General features: G+C 52.4%; 10 protein-coding genes across 10 annotated transcripts; 3 read left to right on the top strand and 7 right to left on the bottom strand.

The window, feature by feature from the left end:
* Nucleotides 1-368: 368 nt before the first annotated feature.
* BU25DRAFT_450350 (uncharacterized protein) lies at nt 369-1,707 on the bottom strand (the record flags this gene model as incomplete). Its single annotated transcript, XM_033709691.1, has 3 exons — nt 1,590-1,707; nt 833-1,519; nt 369-780 (listed from the first exon to the last, which is right to left on the bottom strand). Coding segments are annotated over exons 1-3 (1,158 nt in total), but the record flags the coding sequence as incomplete, so codon positions are not given.
* Nucleotides 1,708-1,968: 261 nt separating this feature from the next.
* Nucleotides 1,969-2,498, top strand: BU25DRAFT_493254 (uncharacterized protein; the record flags this gene model as incomplete). The annotated part of the gene is made up of 1 exon (XM_033711702.1): nt 1,969-2,498. Exon 1 carries the CDS (start codon nt 1,974-1,976, stop codon nt 2,496-2,498), a length of 525 nt encoding a protein of 174 aa, XP_033559124.1. The 5' UTR covers nt 1,969-1,973.
* Nucleotides 2,499-4,057: 1,559 nt separating this feature from the next.
* Nucleotides 4,058-4,575, bottom strand: BU25DRAFT_413107 (uncharacterized protein). Its single transcript, XM_033706953.1, has one exon. It carries the CDS (start codon nt 4,337-4,339, stop codon nt 4,133-4,135), a length of 207 nt encoding a protein of 68 aa, XP_033559123.1. The 5' UTR covers nt 4,340-4,575; the 3' UTR covers nt 4,058-4,132.
* A 903-nt stretch (nt 4,576-5,478) lies between these two features.
* BU25DRAFT_299829 (uncharacterized protein) lies at nt 5,479-5,709 on the bottom strand (the record flags this gene model as incomplete). Its single annotated transcript, XM_033701966.1, has 1 exon — nt 5,479-5,709. A coding segment is annotated over one exon (231 nt), but the record flags the coding sequence as incomplete, so codon positions are not given.
* A 663-nt stretch (nt 5,710-6,372) lies between these two features.
* On the bottom strand, nt 6,373-8,543 carry BU25DRAFT_128845 (beta,beta-carotene 9',10'-dioxygenase). The gene has a single exon (XM_033700482.1). It carries the CDS (start codon nt 8,288-8,290, stop codon nt 6,653-6,655), a length of 1,638 nt encoding a protein of 545 aa, XP_033559121.1. The 5' UTR covers nt 8,291-8,543; the 3' UTR covers nt 6,373-6,652.
* Nucleotides 8,544-9,199: 656 nt separating this feature from the next.
* BU25DRAFT_413104 (uncharacterized protein) lies at nt 9,200-10,961 on the top strand. The gene is made up of 3 exons (XM_033706952.1): nt 9,200-9,282; nt 9,347-10,826; nt 10,894-10,961. The coding sequence occupies exon 2, from the start codon at nt 9,620-9,622 to the stop codon at nt 10,628-10,630; it is 1,011 nt and encodes a 336-aa protein (XP_033559120.1). The 5' UTR covers nt 9,200-9,282; nt 9,347-9,619; the 3' UTR covers nt 10,631-10,826; nt 10,894-10,961.
* Nucleotides 10,832-12,134, bottom strand: BU25DRAFT_413103 (40S ribosomal protein S5A). Its single transcript, XM_033706951.1, has 4 exons — nt 11,960-12,134; nt 11,858-11,898; nt 11,534-11,717; nt 10,832-11,463 (listed from the first exon to the last, which is right to left on the bottom strand). The coding sequence occupies exons 1-4, from the start codon at nt 12,059-12,061 to the stop codon at nt 11,146-11,148; spliced, it is 645 nt and encodes a 214-aa protein (XP_033559119.1). The 5' UTR covers nt 12,062-12,134; the 3' UTR covers nt 10,832-11,145.
* Nucleotides 12,135-12,571: 437 nt separating this feature from the next.
* On the bottom strand, nt 12,572-14,594 carry BU25DRAFT_347006 (uncharacterized protein; the record flags this gene model as incomplete). The annotated part of the gene is made up of 2 exons (XM_033703130.1): nt 12,572-14,041; nt 14,091-14,594. The coding sequence occupies 2 exons, from the start codon at nt 14,592-14,594 to the stop codon at nt 12,572-12,574; spliced, it is 1,974 nt and encodes a 657-aa protein (XP_033559118.1).
* An 814-nt stretch (nt 14,595-15,408) lies between these two features.
* On the top strand, nt 15,409-17,187 carry BU25DRAFT_474418 (uncharacterized protein). The gene is made up of 2 exons (XM_033710905.1): nt 15,409-15,999; nt 16,053-17,187. The coding sequence occupies exons 1-2, from the start codon at nt 15,483-15,485 to the stop codon at nt 16,940-16,942; spliced, it is 1,407 nt and encodes a 468-aa protein (XP_033559117.1). The 5' UTR covers nt 15,409-15,482; the 3' UTR covers nt 16,943-17,187.
* A 4,057-nt stretch (nt 17,188-21,244) lies between these two features.
* On the bottom strand, nt 21,245-22,367 carry BU25DRAFT_346912 (Tautomerase/MIF; the record flags this gene model as incomplete). The annotated part of the gene is made up of 2 exons (XM_033703124.1): nt 21,245-21,958; nt 22,017-22,367. 2 exons carry the CDS (start codon nt 22,365-22,367, stop codon nt 21,245-21,247), a joined length of 1,065 nt encoding a protein of 354 aa, XP_033559116.1.
* Between the last annotated feature and the right edge of the window lie 1,389 nt (nt 22,368-23,756).

Below are 23,756 nucleotides of genomic sequence, written 5' to 3'. Positions count from 1 at the left end.
TGGCTTGTCAAATGGTCCAGAAAGGAGGTTGCCATCGATGTCATATATCGGTTTTAGCTCACTTGTTGACCATGTGACAGGATTCTTCGGTGTAATTCGTGTCGGTAGTTTGATCGTGTTACCCATGCTCCTCAGAAAGTCTTTGATCGAACTTGGCCACTCGGGGTCGTTCCATACGTCAAACACTAGTTTCATGTATTCTGGATCTGGCATCTCACTTTGTCGTAGGTACATCAAGGCTACGCCGAGCGGGAACGACACGGCTGAAGCACCTGTAACACCGTTGTCCTTTTTGAACAGCCAAGGCACGGAACGTACGATAAGGCGAGCAAAGGGTCGGCCGCGTGGACAGTTGAGGTACGGCGGGAGAGTATCGTTTGACGAGAAGCGTAAGGCACGGTCGAGGCATTGGTACAGTAACGTTGCTGTCGCCCAATAACGGAGGGAGAGCGACGCAACACTTAAGTTAGGAAACTCGAGTGGAATTGGTGCTTCGATGTCAGGGGTGTAGACTTCATGCGAATTTTTCGCGAACCATGCGTTTAGGTTGCAGTGTACAGCCCAACATTTTGCCGTTATTTTTAGCCTTAGATCGTCGAAACGCTCATCGCCAAACGACATGTGATCCAGGTAATCCAGTTCTGCGAGAACCTCTGGCAGTCCTAGGAGGATGTCGATGATGGTGTCGCTTGCGGGCTTGACTCGCCCTCGCCATGGAATTGTCTTCCACTGTTCCTCATCGAACACAACCGGCTTTCGAGACCGGACCCCAGTGATGGCCTGTCAGTCCGTGAGTGAGAGCCGAAAAGAGAGCGATCGGGCGTTGACTTACAGAATTGTATCGTGCAAGCGTAAACATAAGGTGCGCAGCATCCGTAGTAAAAGCCTCAGGTCCTCTAGATACAATCAAGGCGAGCTCACCCTGAGCATGGGTCATCCAGTTCCTCGCCTGTGTCAAGTTCTCTCCATTATCAGCACCGTACAATATCTCGTAAAGTCCCATCAGTCTTGTCGTGGCGAGTAGAGCCTCAATGGTTGGTCGGTTGGGGTTCTGCAGTGATACTCCGAGCTCCTGGAGCGCTTTACCATACAGCATCCGACCTTTGCGAAGCACAACCTGGTCATTCGATCTTTTCCCGAGCGTGACTAATCCAACAGCAAAGATTGTCTGACGAAGTGCTTCTTCTCGCAGACTCAATGTCGCCAGAAGCTTAGAAAATGGGTTGACCAATTGCAAGGCGCCTCCCGCGTCTTGATACGCAGGAAACAGGTCAAAAACAGCCTCCATACCTTTCGCACTGAACGCAGTCTGCGCAAGAGATGGAGGTATCACGTGGTAGGAGGAGGCCGTAACTGCCGCCAAATCCATTGTGGGGTCTCGACGTGGGGTTGGTCGGGTGCTAGCCAGAGGTGATGGAGGCTCATACTTGCTGGTGATGAAGACGCGGTCTAGGTCGTAGCCTCCACATACGATATTCCGCTCAAGGCATTGGCTGCAGGCAGGTCGTTTCAAGTCGCACTTCACTCTGTCAGTATGGCTCAAAATAGCAGCGGCTCTTCATCTCAACGGGAAGGAAGCCTTCACTTACACCCTTCTTCCTCTTCCTGCACGTCACACACCCCTTAGATCTTCCCGGAACGCCCACCATCGTCGCATATACAACCTATCGCGAGTACGTTGGGCACGAAGGAGTAGTAGCAGCGCACAATTCTCCGCATTGGGGAATCTATCGCGCTTTAACGCCCGTACCGTAAGATACGCACAGGCCTACTCAGATCTGAGCCGCTGCGATTCGCAACGGTCCAAACAGTCGGTGATGCAATCAGCGCTCGCAAAGTAAGCAACACGTGCAGCATGCGAAGTGTGAGCGAATGGCGGGAGTAAGGCCTCCCATTTCCCCCTCGCTTTTCGTGCAGGGTTAGCCGGTGAGACTTCGCTTTGGGCACATTCTGCGCCAGGCAAGTTTACACGGATGACGTTCACAGTCCACATCCGCGACTGCGATCTCAGAGCGGGCTTGATCGATGAAAAGATGCGAAAAGGCCCGTCCGCGCTTCGCTTCGTGCCGCAGCAGATCTACGCGAAGATCAAATACGCTGACAAGGATTGCGGCAGGGTGCGAATGCTTACGAATGTAGGCTGGATCTATTATTGCGAGTCGCCTCATCGTGATCATCGCGGCGACGATCATATCGACAAAGGCCACTACATTGTCTGGCCTTGGGCAAAGATCGCCCATACTATTGCTGATGACATGGATTTGGTGGCTGAGTACTCTGCTTGCGCATCATACGCAGACGGCAGCGACCCGACCAAAGTATCTGCGGTCCTTGCAGATATCAACGGTGATGCTTCCGCCGCGAACGCAGGTGCAGCACTGGACGTGAACTTTGGTATGGCGTTGTGGCTCGCGTTTGCGGTGCATGCGGTCGGTATCGAGGTCTACGCAATTCATCTCGCCTATGATGGTGAAGATATGAAGCTGACATATATGTAGCTGCATATCACTCCCAGAGAAGCCGAACGCTTGAGACGGATCAGCTACACACGACAACTCGAAGCTGGCATGCATAACCTTGGTTCTGCCGGTTTGACTACCGATCGACATGGTGATGCGAAGCCATGGTTGCTGAGGTTAAGAGAGCGAGCAATGATACTCTGTTGGCGAAGCTGGATGACAATGTGGTAGTAAAGTGGTTGATCCGGTCCTTTCACTGTATTATTGATCTTACAGAAGCCTATAGAATTAGTCTTTGATCATGACTTCTCTGTGGTGTCGCTACTCAGTCAACAGGTCAAGTTGACTCAGGCGAGATGGGTGTTTTAAAATCCCAACTTATACAATTGTATATTCGCGCAAGCCAAACTCCTCAAAGTCGTCCCACCTCGCCCCAGGGTCAGTATTTTTGACAAACTCATGCCATAATCATGATCGACCACAAACGCAAGATTGTCCATAGTGTACACCTGCTCACCGCCCGTCTTCTTGAAGAGTGGCCGAAGTATAAAAGGATAGTTCATGCCAAAGAGCCCGACCACAATATCACCGGGTTGCACAGCGGTCAACGGCCCGGGATGATATAAGCGTCTACGTGTTCCTCTTAGCGACGAACATTTTTCGGTGCCAAGTGTGTTCAGTATATCGTGAAACCGCTCCCAGTATGGGTCATTTGAAGAATCACTCCAAGAATCGTACACTTACTCAGGTTCACAGCGCTCAGCAAGAACTGTCTCGAATACTTCGCGGTCGACAATATCGTCACGAGTGCGAAAAGCAGCCCTCTAGGATTTTAACGATATGTGTCGAGGTCTAAGTATATCGTTGTAAAAATCATGCACGTTCGCAGCTGAACAAATCTGTACTGGACGCAGCGACAGTCCCGATGTAAAGGCCGGCAATATGCAGTCGTTCTAGGCCTTTCGAAAACCGTGCGCGTGGCGGAAAATGAGAGATACCTTCAGCAGGAATACCGTCGTCAAATTTAGAAGGGAACAACTGATTGATCGTTCTCGTCGAAGCTTGCAATTGGCGTCCGAGATGGAATAGCCAGATCGAATGCCCACGACGGAAGATGAATGGGTATAACGGAAGGCCTTAAAGGTATATTAGGTGGTAGGCGTAGTGGGAACTATCATGTATGGGAGTTCGCTACCCAACACCATATAACAGGAAGCTTCGATCAATATCTGTCGTATAATTTTCGAGTAGTCCGGAATGATCAGCATCTGAGGTGGAAATATGGTACAGATATCGAGTAATCCATAGACTTGGTCTCGTGGATCAGTTGCCTGCAATTCAGCAGCTTTGTACAACTGATCTATGAGATTAGCGGTTTTACGTTCTCTGATATCTTGGGAACCTTGAGCTTTCAAGATCGCCAATAAAGATTCATTGGCAGCCTTTGCCGGCCGCTGTTTGAAAGCATAATGTATGTCGCGCTCGACTTATACAACGTCGAGATAATCGAAGAAGTCGTTCCAAAAGAGCCTCCCAAGAACCGAGTTGCAGTACAGGCTACGTTTCGCAAGAACGTCTTCCTGTGTTACTCAGATGCGGCCAAACCAGGAACGTCGACATAAACGCCTCAGAGCTCTCATCAGATATATCGCCTCTCCAGTTGATTCCGGGATTCAACGATGCTTGATGTTATCGACGATATATTGATCATTCGAGCGCTCTGTGCCTAGCCATACCGTGACGTGTTCTGCAGACACAAGTATATCACCCATAAGCTGAGCCCGTTGGCCTCGTTCTTCGGTGTCGCCTCGGTTGATGCACAGTGCGTCTATCCAAAGTAAGTGCCGCTCATCGTGTTGCGAAGCTGGAGGAGGGCACATTGGGGGGACATCTCTCTTTTCCCCAAACGTACGATAGAGCGTTGAACTTTGGTCGCTTCCGTCGAAGTCTCTTGATGCGTAGGGTTATAACCAGGTCGTCCTCGTATTCGTATCACCTACATTCTTGGGTCCGGGGGCGTGTAGGGTGTATCATCCATAGTGTGACTTGATAAAGCGTAGCAGAGCCGGAATGTGACATCGACTAGTATGCAAATGTGCCTTCTTATGATGTGATGAACAGGAAGTGCGCGACAAGGCTGAGGCAGGAAATCACTGTGCAAGGTGGGAGGGTTGAAGGCGCAGCAGGCGTGCAACTGACGCAGCCTTGCAGGCGCTTACTTGCTGGAGTCCTCCGCATCGAGGTCGCGTCGCTATTGGCGAGCTGACAACACCTGGCCCGCTCGAAGCACTGTTATCTTGTGATAATAGCGCGCAGCTTTTCAAGCGCTTCGTGGTAGAAAACAAGCAGAAGTTACCATGGTGTATAACTCTCCCGATACCGGTCGAAGGACAATTGGGAAGTTGGTGTCTAACAGGCAAAGACGCGCTGTATCGATTTCGTGTAGTCTGGAGCCACTACCGCTTGACCGGGTGTGAAGGCACAAATACCAAGCAGGCCAAAGACTTCATCTCTGGGATCGGTTGCGAGAGTAGGCGCTGAACGATAGAATTGTGAATTCAGCCTTGTTGCGCGGAAAGCCCGAACTCGCCGAGTCTTCTCACTTGATCCGTGGTTTGCATGAGAGAAAAGATCTTCGCAGGACATTCAGAGAAGACGGTTTTCTCCGTTTCAAACACACGATATATTCGTAGAATTTTGACTAAGAGAGTGCCATTGTGTCCAGATATACCGTCGGGTCTCTCTGAGACAGTGCCAATTCCTGAGCAACCCAGACCCTTCCAAACCATGGGCGTTGGCATATAGACTCGACACAGGCTAAAAAAAGACGGATCTCTTCTGCTGATTGAGGCACTTCATCGTCCTGGATACGCGCTATGGCGTTCGTGTCACACGGATGCTCGGGGCCTAGGGTTATAAGTACGCGCTCCACTAGAGAATGTTGCGGTGTATATAACCTTCAGGACCCCAGGGTCGGGGAGGTCGGCCTTTTTGTATTGCTGCGGGGCCGCGATAGAGAATATATGTCCTTCATCAGCAAAAATTGAGAATTTCTTTCTTCAAGATCGTGCTGATTGAGACATAGCGTATCAACCCACATTAACGTTGGTTTGGCGAGATTGCGGCGAACGTGGTGAAGGGTGCAGTCCAGATTGATGCCAACAGTTGTATTCCTACCATCAACTAACGCCTTCCGAGACGATAGATCCTGGCCCCATGCATACGATAGTGCATGATACTCAGAAAGCTCGTGATCAGGCTTTCGACGTGAAGGACAACGATGAGGTCGTCATCATAGTTCTCGGGTGCTAGCTCGAGAAACCAAATCTCGCGCTGAGTTGGATCGAGTAGAGTATATGGCGTGTTCTTGTTGCTAAATGATAAGGCAGCTAGGTTTGACTCGATGTAGGTTGTGGCGGTTAATGTCTTGCGCTGTAATGTGCTTCGGTCAACTTCGCTTGATCCTGACCGAGGGCAAGAGCCACCAAACAGGGGATCATGGATGGCGAAGTGTTGCAGCACAGTGAGGCTGAGTATAAACGGACCGATATGGTACTCCTTCATACGATTACAGTAACACAACCGTTTCACGGTCAAACCTCCGTACTCACACTGTTTAAAAACGCAGCTTAGTTCAATTCAACTTCAGTGAACCTCAATTTCCATCGCCCGATACCGATTGTACCCGGAACCGTCATACGAAACCATAGCAAACCCACGGCAAGTATATGACAGGAGCACGCGTGTCGCCAATGCCAATTGTGCATCTCAGAGCATGTCACGTTGGTAGAAATGGGGCTCTGAGCGCAGATACGGGGTTGCTGCCAACAACATCGTTTGCGTGGGAGGAGATGTAGTGTGGTCGTGGAAGACTCCACGCGTTCCTCACCACCTCTCACACCCCAACCTATCGACTTTTCAAAGTCAACAACAACACCACTGGAGCCACCATACCTCAACAACAGCACGTAACGGATATCAGATTCAACTCCATCAAAGGAACGGAGGTGTCTCGTCGTGCGCGAATTGGGTCGTAACGGCCCATGATAGCTTCGACAAGCACTTGCAACCTTGAACAGAGTTTGCTGTTGAGATATCCGAGATTATGTGGTAAAGTTGTACAAAGTAGATGATGGATTAGGTGTGACCAACGAAAACTCTTCTATGCGAATGCAACTCTTCCACTCAAAGCTTCAGATATCCCCAGAGTACTGCATCCCCTCCCCTTTAAACGCCCCATGAAACCCAAACGCCACCGGCCCCGGCACCTCCGCTCTCCCCAACTCCATCAAATCCCTCGCCCTCAACACAAGCAAATAACTCCTCTCCACATACCCATCGAGCACAACTGTCAAGAGCACGCCATCATCCTCCGCCTTGCCCTCAGGATCCGCAACGAAGATTGGCTCCCCGGGCGTATGCCCCTCGCACTCCCAAAATATCGAGGTTTGTGTGATATTATCGAATTTGGCGATCCCGTCCATGAATGAGGACTTCAAGCGATCAGTGACGCCGTATGTGTACCGGTGGCGGCTGGTTAGGTAGGAGGGATTGATGGTGGGGAGTTCGACGGAGATCATTTTGTCTGCTAGGAAGAGGCGCTCTGCTTCTCTGTGCTCGGAACCAGTGGTAGGAGAAGAGACGTTTGGGAGCCGGAATTGTGCCTGCATGGGCAGACAAGAGAGGCGCTTCTTGCCGGCGTATTCTGAGTCTGGAGTCGATAGCGAGGACAGGAGATTGTCGTAGTAGAAGCGGTGGATTACGTCGGTGTTTTCGAAGAGGGAAAGTTCGGTGATGACATCCGTTTGGGTAGGGTCAGTGGTCGATGGCTCCTCCCAGGCGTTGACGCTGTGAAAAGAGAATAGAGCTGAGCTTTGGTATGCGGCTACGAGCCCGCGGTTGTGCGTGCGGTCGATCACGTACCATGTTGCTTTAGAAGTGGGATCGAAAGGTGCGATAGCCTGGACTATGTTTTGATGATACAGGATGGAGGTGCCGGCCCAAGTAAAGTGGCTGTTCCAGACACAAAGGATCACATAGTTCTCGGTGAGAAAGAGCGAATGGATATATGCCGGTGTGCCATGAAAGGTCGCAAGGATGCCCGTCTTGCCAGTAGACGCCGAGCTGCGGAAGATGCGATAAGTGGAATTCTTACCGAACTCCAGGTTGAAGTTGAAGATGTCGCCTGTTTTGGGATCAGATTTGGCGTGGGCAGCAGATATGTGCCCCTTTAGATCAGGGTGCAGAGACTCCTGAAGAGCGATGCCTTGGGGTTCCAGAGTCTCGGGATCTATCTTCTTCACCATGTGGTGGTCGCTCTTTGCGTGTAGGGTCTGGATGCCGTTTGTATGACCGTTGATCGGAGGTTTCTCCACGCCCCCGGCTCGGCCGCCACCAGGCATATTAATCGAGAGTGTCACGCCCACATTCCTGTTATCGCGTGCTGGAGGCACGAAAACGGCCATGACTTTCTTGAAGAAGCTATTGCATGGGTCCCGCTTCAAAGCAAATGTAAGGCCTTCACCTTTGCCAGTTGCACGAACATGCTCGAGATACTCATCCACGGTCCTTCGAGATCTGTAGCTGACTTTTGCAGGTCCATGTGTATCAGGGAAGTCTATCTGGAACCGATGAACAGCAGAGAACCCGTCGAACCAATGCTTCGCTGCGAATTCTCTGCCATTCTCGGATTTGGCCTTGTAGCCTAGTGGCCCGGTTCGGTATAAGACACCGGCCGCGTAGTGTGGAATGTCACCCTTAACCCTTAACGTTATGGGTACGAGTTCTTGGTAGGCTGTGTCGAACCCAGCGTCATTCGGCCAGGACCCCATTGTCGTATATCAATGTTCGGAGCGGATGTAAGGAATGGATTTTTGAACTTGGTCGCCACTCGGCCTATCAATAAGACACTGCAAGGTCGAACTGTATTGCTTTGTTGTGGTCTCAGATAGTTGTACGGAGCGATCGGTGCTGTTGAAATTGGACAAGGAGAATACTGCTGATGGTGTTTATGAGAAGATCAATAGGGAGGATGGTTGGAAGAAGGATCTCGACCTGAATGCACCACCTTAAGACGTTACCACAACGGCCGCAACCCTGCCAAGCGGACATAATATCAGACCGCGTTGGAGTCTGCTCCGGACATTGCTAGGCGGAGCATACGTGTGGCTCCGGACTGTCCAAGACGGGAGGCGGCGCATTCTAGCGCACGTGGAGTCGCTTGCCCTTGTGATGAGCTTAGCGAGCGGTGTAGGACGACATCTTATAGTAAGCTACGGCCGTGTCTCTGGAAAAGTGAATCAGCGAGACTAAAGACCCGGGGTCGTCAGCAAGGTCCATGACGGCAGCTCACAATTCGAACTGTCAGGTGCAACCTTGTGATCGTTGTGCCGACCCGTCCGCGGTTACGGCCGCAAGACAGACAGCAACATCGACGTTTCCCCATGCCTACGCGTCAATACTGGCTGCAAAGAAGTCAAAGGGCACACATTCTGAATGTCATGCTATCCGTATGATACCTGTACGACTATTGACTTCCAGAATTGATGGTCGATCGTTATTCCCAGGCAGCCTGGTTCGAGTGGGCGAGAAGGCTTGCACGCATTGGGTAAATATTGGCGACTCAGCCGCGTCGTGCGAGAGGGATTCGCTTGACAGCAAACTCGTTAGTGAAACGGCGCGGCATGCTGTGGTGAGGTACTTTGAGCTGTGCATGTAACCTCAACTGTACGCGAAGCGAGGAAGTGGTGAGCATCATGGAAGGTGAGAAACATCCAGATGACCACGCGGAAGCGAACTAAAGATGTCGAATAAACAAGAGAAGGTTTGTAAACAGCCATCTCCCTAAAGCGAAAGTAATGTTATTGATAGTAATCATGGAGGGACAGCCTCGTTCACTACAGACTCTTGCTTGCAGAGCACGCTAGAGGGAAAGCAAGCTAGCTCAGCCCCACGGCGGGCGCTGCATCATTGATGATTTCAACATTTAGAGATTCCCTACACAAACGTACAAACTCACAACCTCCACATTTACATCCAAGGTCCCACGCTACGCCTGTACAGCTAGGACTGTACAGTCTTGTCTAAACCTCGACTTTCTCAAATTTCCCTCCAAAGCCAGCAAACGATCAATTCGAAAGGCATCAAGGCCCCGCAACACCATGGGCGCCCTTCTCTCCCTCCCAATAACCCTTCTAAACTTCCTCCTACCATTCACGAAACCGGGGACGCCGATACTGCAAGACCTCATCCACACAGCCATTCTCTGCGGCACACTCTACTACGCTCCTCAGATCGCAGAATGGTACAACACACGGCAGCTCGGGAACATAACGGATGGCGTAGGGCAACATGACGGTCAAGATCAAGAGCAGGACGCACAACAAGAGGATCCGCATAACGCACGAGACACACCTCAAGACCCACCAGTACAACAAGACCGCGCAGCCTCCCAGCCGCAAATCGAAGACGGAGATGAAGCACCTGCACCACAGCCCGGTCCCGCCGCACCTCCCCAACAGCCAGAGCAGCTAGTACCCGACGAAGCAGTCGCAGGTCCCGCAAACGAGCGCCCACGCCCAACGCCCGCCAACCGCGCTGTAGGCGCCAAAAAAGCTAAATCCCTCGCGCGCAAAGACCAGCGGCGCGCATACCATGAATTCCACCGGCAAGAAGCCGAGCTGCGCCGCCTGCAAGCCGCCGAAGGCGCAGAAGAACGTGAGGCTGCACTTGCAGCGGAGAAGGCGAGACGCGCGGCGGCCGAGGCGGAGATTGTGGAGCGTGAGAGACGCGAGAGAGAGGAGGTGAAGAGAGAGCGGGAGAGAGAATTGCAGGAGGAGCAGGAGAGGAGGGAGAGGGTTGTGCAAGTAATTAAAGAGGAGGTAGAAACGAGGGGAGCTGTTGATTTGGTAGATGTTGCGTGGAAAGAAGGGAAAGATCAGTTGTGGGTTGAGAGACTTGTGAGGGCGAGTGGGCTATTGGCGCAGCTGTTGAGGGATGGGGCGAAGATGATGGTTACGAGTCAAGGGTGGTTGGTCAGGGTTGATAGGAACCTCTTGGAGCAGGCGTACAAGGAGGCTGAGGAGTTTGGGGAGGCGAATGAAGGGAAGGTTGGCTTTGAGGCCTTTGGGGATATGCTGGAGAGGGCTGTGAGGGCAAGAGCTAAGACCTGAGATCGAGACAGACATGTTCATGACGAGGAAGATACCCATAAAGGAGCCCACTCATGAAACGCAATACAGGCGACTGCTTTTCGTGCATGGTAGGTTGGGCCGTAGATGCAGACCAGCATGTTCATGGTACTTGGTGTGGCGTCAACCTGAGCCTTCACATGAATCGTGGGACTTGATGGTTGACATGAAGTAAAAGGTATATAAGACATGTCTGGATTCGTCATCTCACTACATGTCATCTACTTGAAGCTGATACTTTTTAGCCTGACTATGCGGCGCGGCGACCTCTGTCTGTCTCTCGTCCCAAGCACACCCTTCACGTACAGCACAACACCTAAGAGGTTCTCGAAAGTGGTATCGAATTGTCCATTTTAATCATGCAACCATGAAAGAGGTGTTTATTCGCCTAGAGAGCCGTTGACAATGCATCAGATCCCCCATACCATAGAACCATGCCAGGATAAAAACTCCTTCCAGACACCACCAGTAAGTACACACCACAGCCCTGAAACCGTTTATCGGTTGGACTTGGCGACACGCTCGAGCTCGTCCTTCTTCTTGATGGCGTACGAGTTGGAGGATCCCTTGGCGGCGTTGATCAGCTCCTCAGCAAGGCACTCGGCAATGGTCTTGACGTTGCGGAAAGCGGCCTCACGGGCACCGATGGTCAGAAGGGCGATGGCCTGGTTGACGCGGCGGAGGGGCGAGACATCGACGGCCTGGCGACGGACGGTACCAGCGGAACCGATACGGGTGGAGTCTTCGCGGGGACCGCAGTTAACGATGGCATCGACGGCGACCTGGATGGGGTTCTGGTCGGTCATGATGTGGATCTGCTATGTATTAGCACCGCTTTCCCAGGCTCTTACTTCCATGCCATGACAATCGGTATAGAGGACGTACGATCTCGAAGGCGTGGGCGACAATGCGGACAGCCATGAGCTTCTTTCCGTTGTTGCGGCCGTTCATCATGAGCGAGTTGGTGAGGCGCTCAATGATGGGGCACTGGGCCTTCCTGAATCGCTTGACGGCATATCGGCCGGCAGAGTGCGATGTGTAGACAGGCGAGCGGATCTGGATGTAGTCGCTGGAGCATCAGTTAGCCGATGGACTTCGCAGCAAATCTATCTCCCATTCCCCGGTTGCCAAAGTATACAGTATGCAAGTGTAGTATATGATATCCGATGTGCGCGCGGATAGACGGGGGATGCGGTTCAAGTAACGTACGTGAGCGAGATGTCGCGGACTTCGACCTCCTCGTAAGACCACTGCGCCATGTCAGCCTGAGTTCTGTGTGCGGCAATGCGCCGCCGTTTTGCCAGTGCCAACCTTGTTGAACAGCTTGATGCTGCCAATCTCCTCTGTGACCTCCTTAGGAAGAACGGGGTAGCCAGCCTGGCTCTCGACCTCGATTTCGCCGTTGTCAGACATGATTGCGGTTGCTGATGTGGAAGGACGGAGGGCTGGAGGTTAGTTGTCGAGTCGAAGCACTGTCGAAATCGCAAGCAAAGAGGCTAAGGTGCGAAATTCATGTGGTCGGCTAGGTGGAGAGCTGGCCCTATTTCTCATTGGCGGTCCAAGCGAGCTGTGGGCTCGTGCGTCAAGACGCCAACATCGTCACCGTGACTGACGAACAACACGATGATGCTCTCGAAGCTGCAGCTTTATTTCTCAATGCACAATTAAAGAGCTCGAAGAAGATCAAGTTTAACACCAAATGTCGATTATGCTATATCCAACTCCATGCCCAACCGTGGTATCTACCTCGCCGAGCCTATCCAGAACAACCAAACACTTATCCAAAACGCCATGCCTGAGACCGCTGAGGCAGAGCAGCAAACCAGAACGCCATGCAATGCCGCTCAGCAAGTCGTAAAGCTGAACAAAACGTAAAATATCTTCATCCAAAAATTAGCCATGCTTCAAGTCTCACCCCCAACTCTATCTCCGGCCGATTCTAGAGACTGGTGCACTGATGTCTCGCCTCTCCTTCACGCCATCAAGCATCTGCTTCATCGGCGTTCCGTGGCCTTCAGCCATGCTTCGGGCCCTACCCCGTCGCTCGCGAATGGCCTGGAGTGCAGCTTCACGATCGAAGGGCACGTTGTTCAGTTGCAACTCGCCGAGGACCGGGGTGCATTCATTGGCCACTCCGTGACCGACTGTGAAAGGGCTCATCAGCTGCCTGCCAGGTCGCGGCGCTGGCGTTGCTGGTGAGAATGCAATCGGGATGGTGGTTGTGGTCGTCTTTGTGACGTAGGGTGTGCCAGGTCCCGGGGCGACTGGTGTGGGAGGCTCCATCTCCTCGTCACTATCGTCTTCGTGGATAGCAATGTCTGTGCTCTTGCTCTCCTCTTCGACACCGCCCTGGGACACGGCTGACTGAGGCTCGTACTCGAACGCTGCCTCCAAGGGGGCAAGCTCGCTGCGAGCATCTGAGTAGCGCATGGTCGAGTGTGTTGATTCTCTAGCGGACTGACGAGGAAGAGAGCATTCTGGCTGAGCCTTAAGTGGTGAAGGAACAGACTTGAATGTGCCGGTTGTAGGTGAGAAGGCAATAGCTGTTTCTGGCTCGTCGTCTTGCTGGTGAACTACGACTGTCGTCTCGGGAGTTTGCTCCTCTGGCGGTGGTGTAAAAGGTCGCTTGCCATTGGCCGGCTCGTCCTTGACAACTTCCATTGCGTCGTCACCATTGTCACTCGCTGGAGGAGTTAGAGCAGGCACGGAAGCTTTGATGGCCTCCATTTGCGCTGCGTAGCTGTTGTCGTGGACATAAGCCTTGCTCTTGTTCTCGGCAATGCGACAAGAGCAGCACTGGAACTGACACTCCATCTTCATGAACTCGATCTGATCTTCAGCACGCGCACGGTAGCGTCTCTCAGCTGCCAGCTCCTGCTGCAGGAAGCGAAGGTCAACTGCAGACTTCCTCGGCGACTGGTTTTCCTTGTCTTCGTCGTCGCACTGGATGTTGCGGGGCTTGCGTGGAGAGCGAACAGGCGACACGAATTCGTCTTCCTCGTCGTTGGTGGCCGCAGGCAGCGCAAGTTGTCCTTCAGTTGCAATGCGCAGAACCTCCTCCTCCTTCAAACTCGTCTTGAGCGCATCACGCTCGCTCTCTACCAGCTTCAGACGGTCCTTTAGTGTCAAGATCTCCTCTCCGAGACGTGCTGTGACGCCCTCCAGCTCGACCTCCAGACTGTAAAGCTGGCTCTGGTACTTCGCTGCCTCCTCAGTCTTGAACTTGACATCAGACTCGGCCCGCTTGATGTTGCGCTCTAGCCCCTGGATCTTAGCTTGGAGCGTTGGCACCTGACCTGACTTCCTCAGAAGCTCCTTGTCCTTTTCCACGTATCGCTTCTTGTATTCACGGTTCTTAGCCTCGAGGTGCTTGTTGTTGTAGTCAAGTTCGCTCTATCAATCATTAGTGAGGGCACGAATATACAAAGCGTTCGTGACGCACCAGCTTAGCGTTCGACACTTTCCATGCGTCTTCACGCTCCTTGAAAACCTTCTCCCACTTGGCGACATTGGCCTTGTGTGCTTTGCGCTCTTTCTCATACGCGTCTCTGGAGACGGCCAAGTCCAGCTCTTCCTTTGCCGCTTTCAGCTCGTTCTTCAGCTCTTCGATGCGCACCTCCTTCCGGCTCGAAGACATGGTGTACTCTTTCTCGATCTTGTCGAACTTGGCCTTTTCCTTCACGAGTAATGCCATGTACCTGTCCCGAGCTTCTCTGGGGTCCTTAACCTCGAGAGTCTCGAACATGGCGGCCAGTCCGTGGACTGATACATCGGAATCAGTTCGTCGATGCGATGATCGTAGAGGGGAGCCTTCGCGTAGTGGTGATCCAGAGCGTGAGCCAGATCGTGCAGCTGTAGGCGAGAGCACCACTGGGTCACCATATGGAGGTTTTGTGCCGGTCAGTCGCTCTGGAGAGACTGGGAAAAGTGGCATGCTGGGCGACATGGCTAGCTTGGAGGGCGAGGGTGGGAGAGAGGGCGGGTCCATCTTTTGGATGGGGGATTCGTTGAGGCGCGCCAGTATGACGGTAGATATGTTGGGAGTTCTATTCAAAAGGTGTGCGCAATCGCTGTATGCAATGTGCTAAGGCAGCTGCAGGTCGTGTAGCACCAAGTGCGCTCACGAAGTTCAGGTAGCTGCAATCAACAAACTTTAGCGAGCCATCCTTGTCCATAGCAACGCGCACAGGCCAACTGACCCTGGAATCGTTCACGATGTCATCCATCGCGTCCTTTCAACATCTCCAATCTCTGGTCACCCTTGGACATTCAGTTATTAGGAAGTAGCAGAGCTAGCGATGTTCATGTAATGCCGCTTAGCGCCAGTAGTGCTAAGCAAGCGGGCCTTCAGCTGCAGGCATTGCACGGTCAAACCCACGTCTGGAGGACTTCAACCACTTCACAGACGATATGTGGAAGACAATTACCGCGGCTTTCCCCAACAATTAGGTCAGGCAGTAAGGCTTCGAAGTGATTCTGCGTTTGCTGTGTACCCTACTCTATCGAGTTGCTTCGAAGGCACGCTGCTTGTCTCCATCTCCATTACACTGAGACCACAATAGCGTACAAGAGTGTGTTGAGCTCTTGACCCACAGCATGCTGGAAGCATCTATTCTAGGATCAACTCCAAGCTGCTGGGTCTTAAGATGGGTATGGCGCATGCCATGGACGCCATCCTGGCCCAACGCTTGTCTTTACCTTCACTTGCACTTTGACCTGTTGCATCATGCGTTCCTTTTCTCGAATACGTACAAAGATTTCTTGCGTCTTGCCACGTCCTTTTCACTGCGCTTCTGCCCCACCTGCCCGCTCAACTCCTACTCTTTCACCCACCATGCCTTGGCAACCTTGCCTCGTATGCAAAGAAGAGACCGCCAACTTCTGCAGATACTGCGTACGAACACGTAACGACGGAATACTCATTGACGCTCGTTTCTATTGCGACGTTGACTGCAGAAAGAAAGACGAGGTCGAGCACCTTAAGGTACACATGAACGTTCATCGCACCACACCTCCGAATATGGAACGCGCAACCAAGGCCGGCAAGATCGCACAGTCGCTCTTTTACGCGTTTTTGGAGAACACGTGGACCTACGACATGAAGAATGTTTGCATCAAGCGTGATCAAGATCACGATCTTGTTGCGGTCGAAGTCACGGATGGCACAGGTGTCGTGACAGCTTCAGGGGGCCACACCGACTGCAAGAGCTACGCAGGCGGGTGGCTCATCAAGTTCCCCGCTGAATCGTTCAGTGCTTTTGATAATGATGCAAAGCATGCGCTTCTGAGTGACCGCAGCTCCATTTGGGCGTTCGTGGTCATGCATGCTGCAGTGCAGGCCCTCTTTCAAGGTAAGTTAGGAAGTATTCACACATCTCCCAGTCAAGACTAACACTCCATACAGACCTAGTCGATGATGTACAAACCGACATCAAGGAGGTTGTCCACTATCCAGTCGACAAAGCATCACGTGTCGTTCACGCCCAAGGTACTTTCGGTTTCGAGACAAGGCGCCACGATCAGGTGTACCCTGATGTGGACGAGCGCGGCGACACAAAGGGCGTTTACGAGATCACGCTCAAATGTGGTGCAAAGATCGTGCTGGATCTTGCTGCCGCGCAGTGGGATCTCCCGGACGGCAACGGCGCACAAGCCCCTGTCATGTATTGGGCAGACTACTGGTCTCGCTGGGGCGCCGCGATCAAGTACCGCATTCCTTTCCGCAGCCACGCACTCAAGCATGCCGCGAAGATGTCCGGCTACCGCGTGGTCACCTCGCAGACTTTGATCATGGAGACCATTCTCTACTTCAACGTCCTTATGTCGAGTGGGTGTAAGGCCGAGCTCGGCTTCCACCCGCGCGAGCTACTCGACATGAACGAGACCTACAGTGACGCAAAGATGCGTTTCTTTGCCCAGGCTGCACGGTACCTCCAGAAGCGCCCCGTCGAAGTCGACAACGGCAACCATCGCAACGTCCTCGACGCATTCGACCTGCGCCACCCCAAGGTTATCGCTGACGCACCAAAGCCGCAGCCCAACAGCAACGGATCTCTTCCACTTGATATCGGCGACATGGCGAGGTTTGACTGGAAAGCACTCAGCCGCCTGATTCAGCAGCCAAGCTCAGAGGTCTCGTTGAAGGAGAAGAAGCGGGCAAAGGCGTTGCAGAAGGATCGGAGTGTGTACAAGGAGCCTGGTACATGGAAGATTGTATTTCTGGAGGATACACTTCCGGGTCCTAGGGTGCCAGCGGAGCGTGTCAGTGAGAATCCGGGGTGGAAGTTGGGATAAGATGAGGTGTGCATAAGCTGTGATGTCCGGGACTTTTGGCCCACATGGTCTCATCCAAGAACAGAGGGTGTGTTGCACACACGACTCATGGGTACGTTGCAGCCATCAACTTTGTGCAAGCCCTACAATAATAGCATGTTTAGGCGGGAGTATTGAGAATCTTTAACGTAAAGCATGTATGTTATTACATGAGATAGCGAGGCTGAGGATCCAAAGCTTCGCGAGCTGTAACTACCGGAGTCGTGACCCGTGAATGGACCTTCTGCTTTGGCGCCAGTGCTCTGTCCTACCCTCAGTATTGACCTTCCAGGCTCGCCTGTCTTCACTCTTCCACTCGCAAACATCTACCTCATTATACAGGATATCGCGCGTCTCCGCGGCACCACTAAAACTATGGCCCATATTCGATTATTCGATGATTGCTGCAGAAAAGACGTGCCATAGCAACTGAAACGACAGAAATGCTCAAGGAATTGTTACGACCAAGAAAAAAGGCAGCTCACTCACAACACAGACTGAGATCGAAGGTTCTAGCTTGAACATAGTCGCTTCCACAACGTCTTTCGTCGTCATAGTGCTCTTGATTGCCAGGGTGAGTCTCCCTATAAGATATTCTCATCAGCTACTAATGCCCCAGACCTACAGAAACAAGCAACAACAACAATCACTCAATACCACAACAAAATGAGCCGGCCTCTCATCTCCAACTTCGTTAACAAGACTTGCTCTGTCGGGGAGCGTGGACAGTACGCATGTGCGGAAATATTGAAGGATTGAACTGAGGTTGTATATGGGTGAAGCTACGAACAGTGTGTATAGGTCGGTAGCTGTAAACAACGCTAGTGTGACGTGGCAGGAGCACCCCAAACCGTGACATGCTCCCATTGCAAGCACCCAGTCCCTGAGGAAGGCTTATTCCGCAAGGACAAAGTATGGAAGACTTGCAATGAGTGCTCAGCCAAAGCATACGACCAGCGCAAGGCAGAGACTGCCCATGCAACTGCTATGTGTGATGCCTTAGACCTGCGCATGGCAGCTCTACGTATTAGCCAGCAATAAGAATTTGACCGACACCAGTTCCATCAGTAACAGTTCGAACAACAATGGCAGCAACAGCGGGATCCGCGAATGATCATCGATTACCTTCTGGCCGGCCCAGATGTTTACGACTCATCGCCATTAGAGCTATACGAGCAATATCGACGATTGGATCACCAAACCCAACAACTCTTCAGCCCCGAGTCTTTCCAGTCACAATCTGGCCAGCAGCCAGTAACTTATCAGAACCCTTAGCCAGAGCTGTACGTGCAGCCGTTCCTAACTTATCCTCCGGATCCAAACCAAGGTATGTTTCCAGCCTATGAGTTGTTGAATTCCAACTTCTACTGTAACCTGGAAGCCTTAGCTGATGTGCTTCAAGAACGCTCTTCGTGTCGATCTACAAGAACAGCAGCATGGCAATGACATTGCGCAATCAATTTTCGACGAAGCCGACTTCGACTTTAACATCGGTATGGAACAAGTAGACTCAACATTCTTTGCGAATCCAGTTGGTGCACATCCGCCACCTTACTGTCTAAACCGCTCAAAGAGGACTTGCATCGAGAGGCTCAGCAGCTCATTGGGAACAGCATGGAAGCTCTGTTCAAGCTGCTTGTAGAGCTAACTGGGCAGACCGACTTGAAGAAAGTCAAGATTGCACTGGACAAGCAGCTTCGACTCATGAAAGCCGCAGTCCCAGCAGACCGTAAGGCGAACGGTATTCTGTACCTAAAGGTTGGACCTCACGGTACGCATATATAGTGATAGAAGCTCTTGTGGACTTGAAACGGCAATGCTGTGAGACTGAAGCGTTCGACGGCAGAGAGATTGTAAGGAAGATCTGGGTAGATGAACAACTTCAAGTTGTAAAAGTGTAGAATATGGAGATGAAGATGGAACTAGATAAACCTTAAGAGGAAAAAGAATGCGTGCTTCGAACGACTAGACATGCAGAAAGATGGACCGATGCCGCTTCGCTGTAACAATGTCCTCACCTCAAAGCCTACCTTGTGTAATATGTTCCTCGAAGGTGGCATGCCAAAGAATGGCATTGTAGATTCGTACGTGAACCTTTCGTGAATCAGTAGACCAGGCTCTTGCGCTCAGAACATCCTTCCATGCCTCCATCCTTGGAGTGGATGAAATCACCTGACCTGTGAACATCTTTGACAGCATCGGTACCCCTGTGGCCCTCAGCCATCTCTTCCTTGATGACAATACACCCACTGACTCGCCATCTTCCACGCCCAGCTCGTCAGTGACATCAAGGCTGCTCGCAAATATGTCAAACAGCGTCACGCAATCACGCCGACGCCACGGTGCCTGAGTCTCGTCGCCGCCGTCACCATCACGGCACGGGCACTTATTTCGACTACCGGGTAGTCACCCAACTCAGTATCCTCACCTTAAACCAGACAACCTAAGTCACTTTCCGATGATCGGTGAACGTCATGCAACCCTGCTCCTCGCTCGATCCTCTCGCCAAAATCCCCGCCTACGTCACCAATCAGACCCTGAGCAGCATCACCACCCCGGCCTGCCTAGCGCTGATAATCGCAGCCCTGTCGCCAAACTCAATTGCCTGTTTGGCTGGGATGATCTTGTGAGGTCACTGTAGGCAGGCAATCGGACACAAGATGGATTGGTGCCGTCTGAAGCCAAATGGGATGAGATTAGACGAATTCTTGATGGCCGAGCCTCAAGGTTCGTAAGGAATATATACCGTGAGCCTCCGGCCCAGCCCCGGAGTACGTCCGAGGGCTGGCCGGTACATGTAAGGGGGAAGTACCCGTGACAACAAGTCTGGCTTCAATTTTCAAGGGTAGTAAAGGTGGAAGAGCATATCGGGAAGTATAGAGATGCGGCTTTGCTGTCTGTTATCTCTTTTACAGGCTTTGCTTGTTTGCAGTTCGAAGGTTGCTTGGGGATTGCGTGATTAAGTCCATTGTGGTTTTTGCAAATTTTTTGTTGTGAGGTGTAGATGTTCGGGATGCATGATTTCACCCACCGCCTCCAGCAAGAGTTGCGACATGATTGCCCACGGCACTCGAACCGAGCATATGGCGCAGGAACCTGATATTAGCATATCTAGTGACATAGCATTCGCATCAACGATTCTTACGACCGGCGATAGCAAAACCCGGCAAGGACCAGTCAGGCACTTGGGCGCGGAAGCCACAGAGATAGTCCAGGATAGATACCGGTTCCTACTCCGAAGCCACCACACAACAACTCATCCAGGTCCTCCAACATTTCATCTGCTGCAGCGTAATGGCCACTCACTACCCTGCGTCCATTAAAAACAAAAAATCTTTTCCCTGACCGCCGGGGCCTCCACGATCCAGCCCTACAAGCATCTCAAGTCAGTGCGCATCCTTACCGCGCTTAGCCCCCCATCTTGGCCTCTTAGCCGCCTGTTCCAGGGCAGCGGTCTGAGAGATGCTCTCCCGCCTCGCTAGCTCCGCTACGCATAGACGGCCCAAAGTTCGCGTCAGCCCAGAACGTCTGATGGTGCTCTTTTCAGCTCTCTACGATCTGCTAGTGGAGAGTACGAGGACGCTCGTGTGCTGAGCCGAAGCACGTTAACAAGGAAGCGCTGGGTTGATCCTTGACTGTGGCCTTGTAGACACACCACCTGATGGTCCGGAGTGTGCGACGAGGCTGACGATAGGTGTGAAGGGTTGGGTGTGGTGTCTCGATAAGCTCAGACAAAAAAGAATGCTTGGACGTTCGGCATGGCGTTCTAGACAATGGCGTTTGGTTTGAGGCTGACAGACACTGACGTGGCAAGGTAGGAGATGGGTAACGCTTTCGCAGTCTATACGATAAATTTCTATGTGGCGAGGACTATCAAACCTCGGTTGGAGAGAGATGCTGAGAAGGGTATAATGAAGAGTTGTAGATCCATCGGCGATGTGGCGTCCCATCGCCCCAATGCAATGTATCACTGCCGGTCCCAAACGCCCGCGATGCCATTGTCGCACACTGCGACAGAAAACCATGCCAGTGTGTGGTCTCCATATGCAGAGTCCGACAGAACCTTATGAGATAACCGAGGTAAGTGTACGCCGCGTGAAGTTGTGTCACCATCCTACCCAGGTTGATGGCGACTTCAACGCCGTGGCGCATGTCCATGCTTCTTTCTGACGAGTCATGACTTTTGGTAAACCAGAAACGTCTCGCGAAAAGTACCCAATGAAAAACGAGATGTAGAAGATTGTACATCGCGCTCACTACACCGTAGTAATGATGGTAGCCCGCTCAGCGGCGGAAAATGTTTAGTAGACTCTTGCGCTTAGGCATAGAGTGCTTTGCTGTCTTGCTCTCAGGAATGGGTGGTGGGACGAGGTTGGTGGTGGGCTTCCTGCTGAACTTGGACATAACCGGCTCGGATTGCTTGTGGTTGATGCTTTTGCTCGCAGGCTGCGCGGAAGGGTTCTCCTGGAGGCCCTTCTCATTGACAGCTATTCCGGAATCGAGTGGACTAGGGCTAGGAAGCGGAGGGGTGACTGTTCTTCCTTTGGTGTTAGCCTTGGAAGTCTTGCGAGAAAGCGTGATGCTACTCTTTGCCTTGGAGACACCAGATCGGCGGGAGCTCTTGGTTATAGCCCGCTTCATGCCTGTCTCCTCAGCCTGAGTCCGCTCGAGGTTCTCGATCTCGCCCAGGATGGTCATGCCGTTCATCGCGAATGCCTCCTCCTGGATGGCAACAAACTTAACGATGCCGCGATCAATTGGTACACCAATTGACTCGGTCATGAAGTTCTGGATCATGGCAGCATTGCGCTTGTTGAGTGTTGGCTGCAGCTGCACGGGCAGTGCGTTGATGGTAAGAATGTAGGTAGGCTCGAAAGAACCGCCGAGCAACAGACACGCTGAGTGGTTGACTGTTATCATAATCGATGTCTCGGGCTTCTGATAACGGGTCGAGAGATGATGTGAGAGGTCGGTGACAAGGGTGTACTCATCCTTGATCTGTGCGCCGATTAGCAATGCATGAAAGAGTGGAGCATCGTGGAGATTAGCAACTTACGATTACATTCGTCCTCAACTCTGCAACAATGGGTGCATCTTTTGTTACGCGGTCGCGAGCATTCGATGTAGTACCCTCCTTGTAGGAGAACTGTTCCTCGTAGTACTGGGCTCGTTGGCGGGAGTAAGGTCGTGCAATGTTGGCACCGGCGGAAGTGGCAGGCCGTAATCTTGAATCGTCGAATGCAGGTGTTTCTAAGACTGATCGCGGCGACGATGTGAAAGAAAGCTGCGATGACGATGTGAGTGCCTGCACGTCGTTTGACTCGGGCGAGAGGAGGGTAGTGGCGCCAGCCTGCTTGGGGAAGGCATTCGATGCTGAGTAGGTTGAGGTGGATGAAGGCCGCGACATCTTAGCTCCAGTCGAAGTCGAGTTGTTGACAGAGTGAGGCATGGCAGGGTAGGAAAGGAATATAAAAGAGTTCAAGGGTGTGACGACGCGAATTGTTTGTTTGGTCGGTGAGGGGAGCCGCGAATTTCTGAGGTGTATCCCTAGGGTTGGGACTCGCTAGATATGGACGCAAAACGGGTTGTGCAACCTAGAGCGCTGATCGCAGGTCGAGTGCGTTATCTGTGCGTGAGATGGCTTCTATCAGAGTTTGGTGGCCAGACGGCGGCTACCTCACTTGAAGACACGAGGTCTGTGGGAGGTTTGGCTGGCGGAGCAGAGTGGTGATGTATGGATGGTATGCACGCCAGGTAAGGGCAGACTGCTGTTATGTAAAGGTTTCGGTTGCTGCACACCCCGAAGATGGGTAGGAATGAACCACAAGAGGACAGGAACGGCGCTGGTGAGGAGCTGCCGGTAGCGCAACCACTTTGTGATATATAGACTACACCAGAGCGTCGGCCAGGACCAAAGTGCGTAGAGCAGTGCAACCGCTTTGGGAAACAGCGAGCAGGGGTGTCCATCACGCGCCTTTCGCTTTTGAGACATGCATAAGTTGGGCTATGCGCGGCCGCCCTTGTCTGTCTTTGTGTGTGGCTTGCTGGGTGCTGCAGCCAAGCGCCCGCGCTCCGCTCTGCCATCGGGCACCCCAGACCGTCTCAACGATGGGCATCGCGGCCGCAGCGCTCGTTTGGCTCAGCAGTCTCACGCTAAACTTGAACACCGAATTGCATTTGGGGATCAGCAAGACCATCAGCCTCCCTCACGTACGCCATAAGTGCTTTTGCCAGCTGCACTGTGCAGAGACTGCTGACCGTCAGCTTCGGCGGGTGCAGCTCGATATAGCTCTCCACTCGTCAAAGAAAAGTCGAATATCCGTACCGTCCAGCAGGCGCCTCCAGTCCCACTCGAGCGTTGCAAGCAGCTTCACGTCCGACCTGAACACTGCCTGACTTTCCAGAGCCATGCAACACACCGCTGGCGCCGTTTGGTCGTGCCTCCTAGCTTCAAAACTAAACTCCGGCGTGCCCATTCCATAACCCCCTCCCCCCAATTCGTGATAGGACTGCCCTGATTGGACTCGAATCATTCGTGTCCGCCAGCATGGTCTAGAAGTCCCTGGATTTTGACAGCCGTAGCCGTGCTTCTTCTTGTAATCTTGTTGATTTTGTATGTCTTGCGTATAGCTCTTTGATCTGCCACTATGCAAGCTGTCACCGCCCGTCAACACCTGTTGCATCTAGATCCGCCAGACTCACACAGCATGTTGGGGCGCTCTCGTCCTCCGTGATCATTTCCTTCAGATTGGTTGCGTTGCACATGACTGTCAATCCGGCATCGAGCCGAAAAACG

The sequence above is a fragment of the Macroventuria anomochaeta genome, assembly GCF_010093625.1.
Source record: "Macroventuria anomochaeta strain CBS 525.71 unplaced genomic scaffold BU25scaffold_28, whole genome shotgun sequence".
NCBI classification, from domain to species: domain Eukaryota; kingdom Fungi; phylum Ascomycota; class Dothideomycetes; order Pleosporales; family Didymellaceae; genus Macroventuria; species Macroventuria anomochaeta.
The sequence above is the reverse complement of the archived record's forward strand: the minus strand, read 5'-3'. Positions and strand labels throughout refer to the sequence as shown.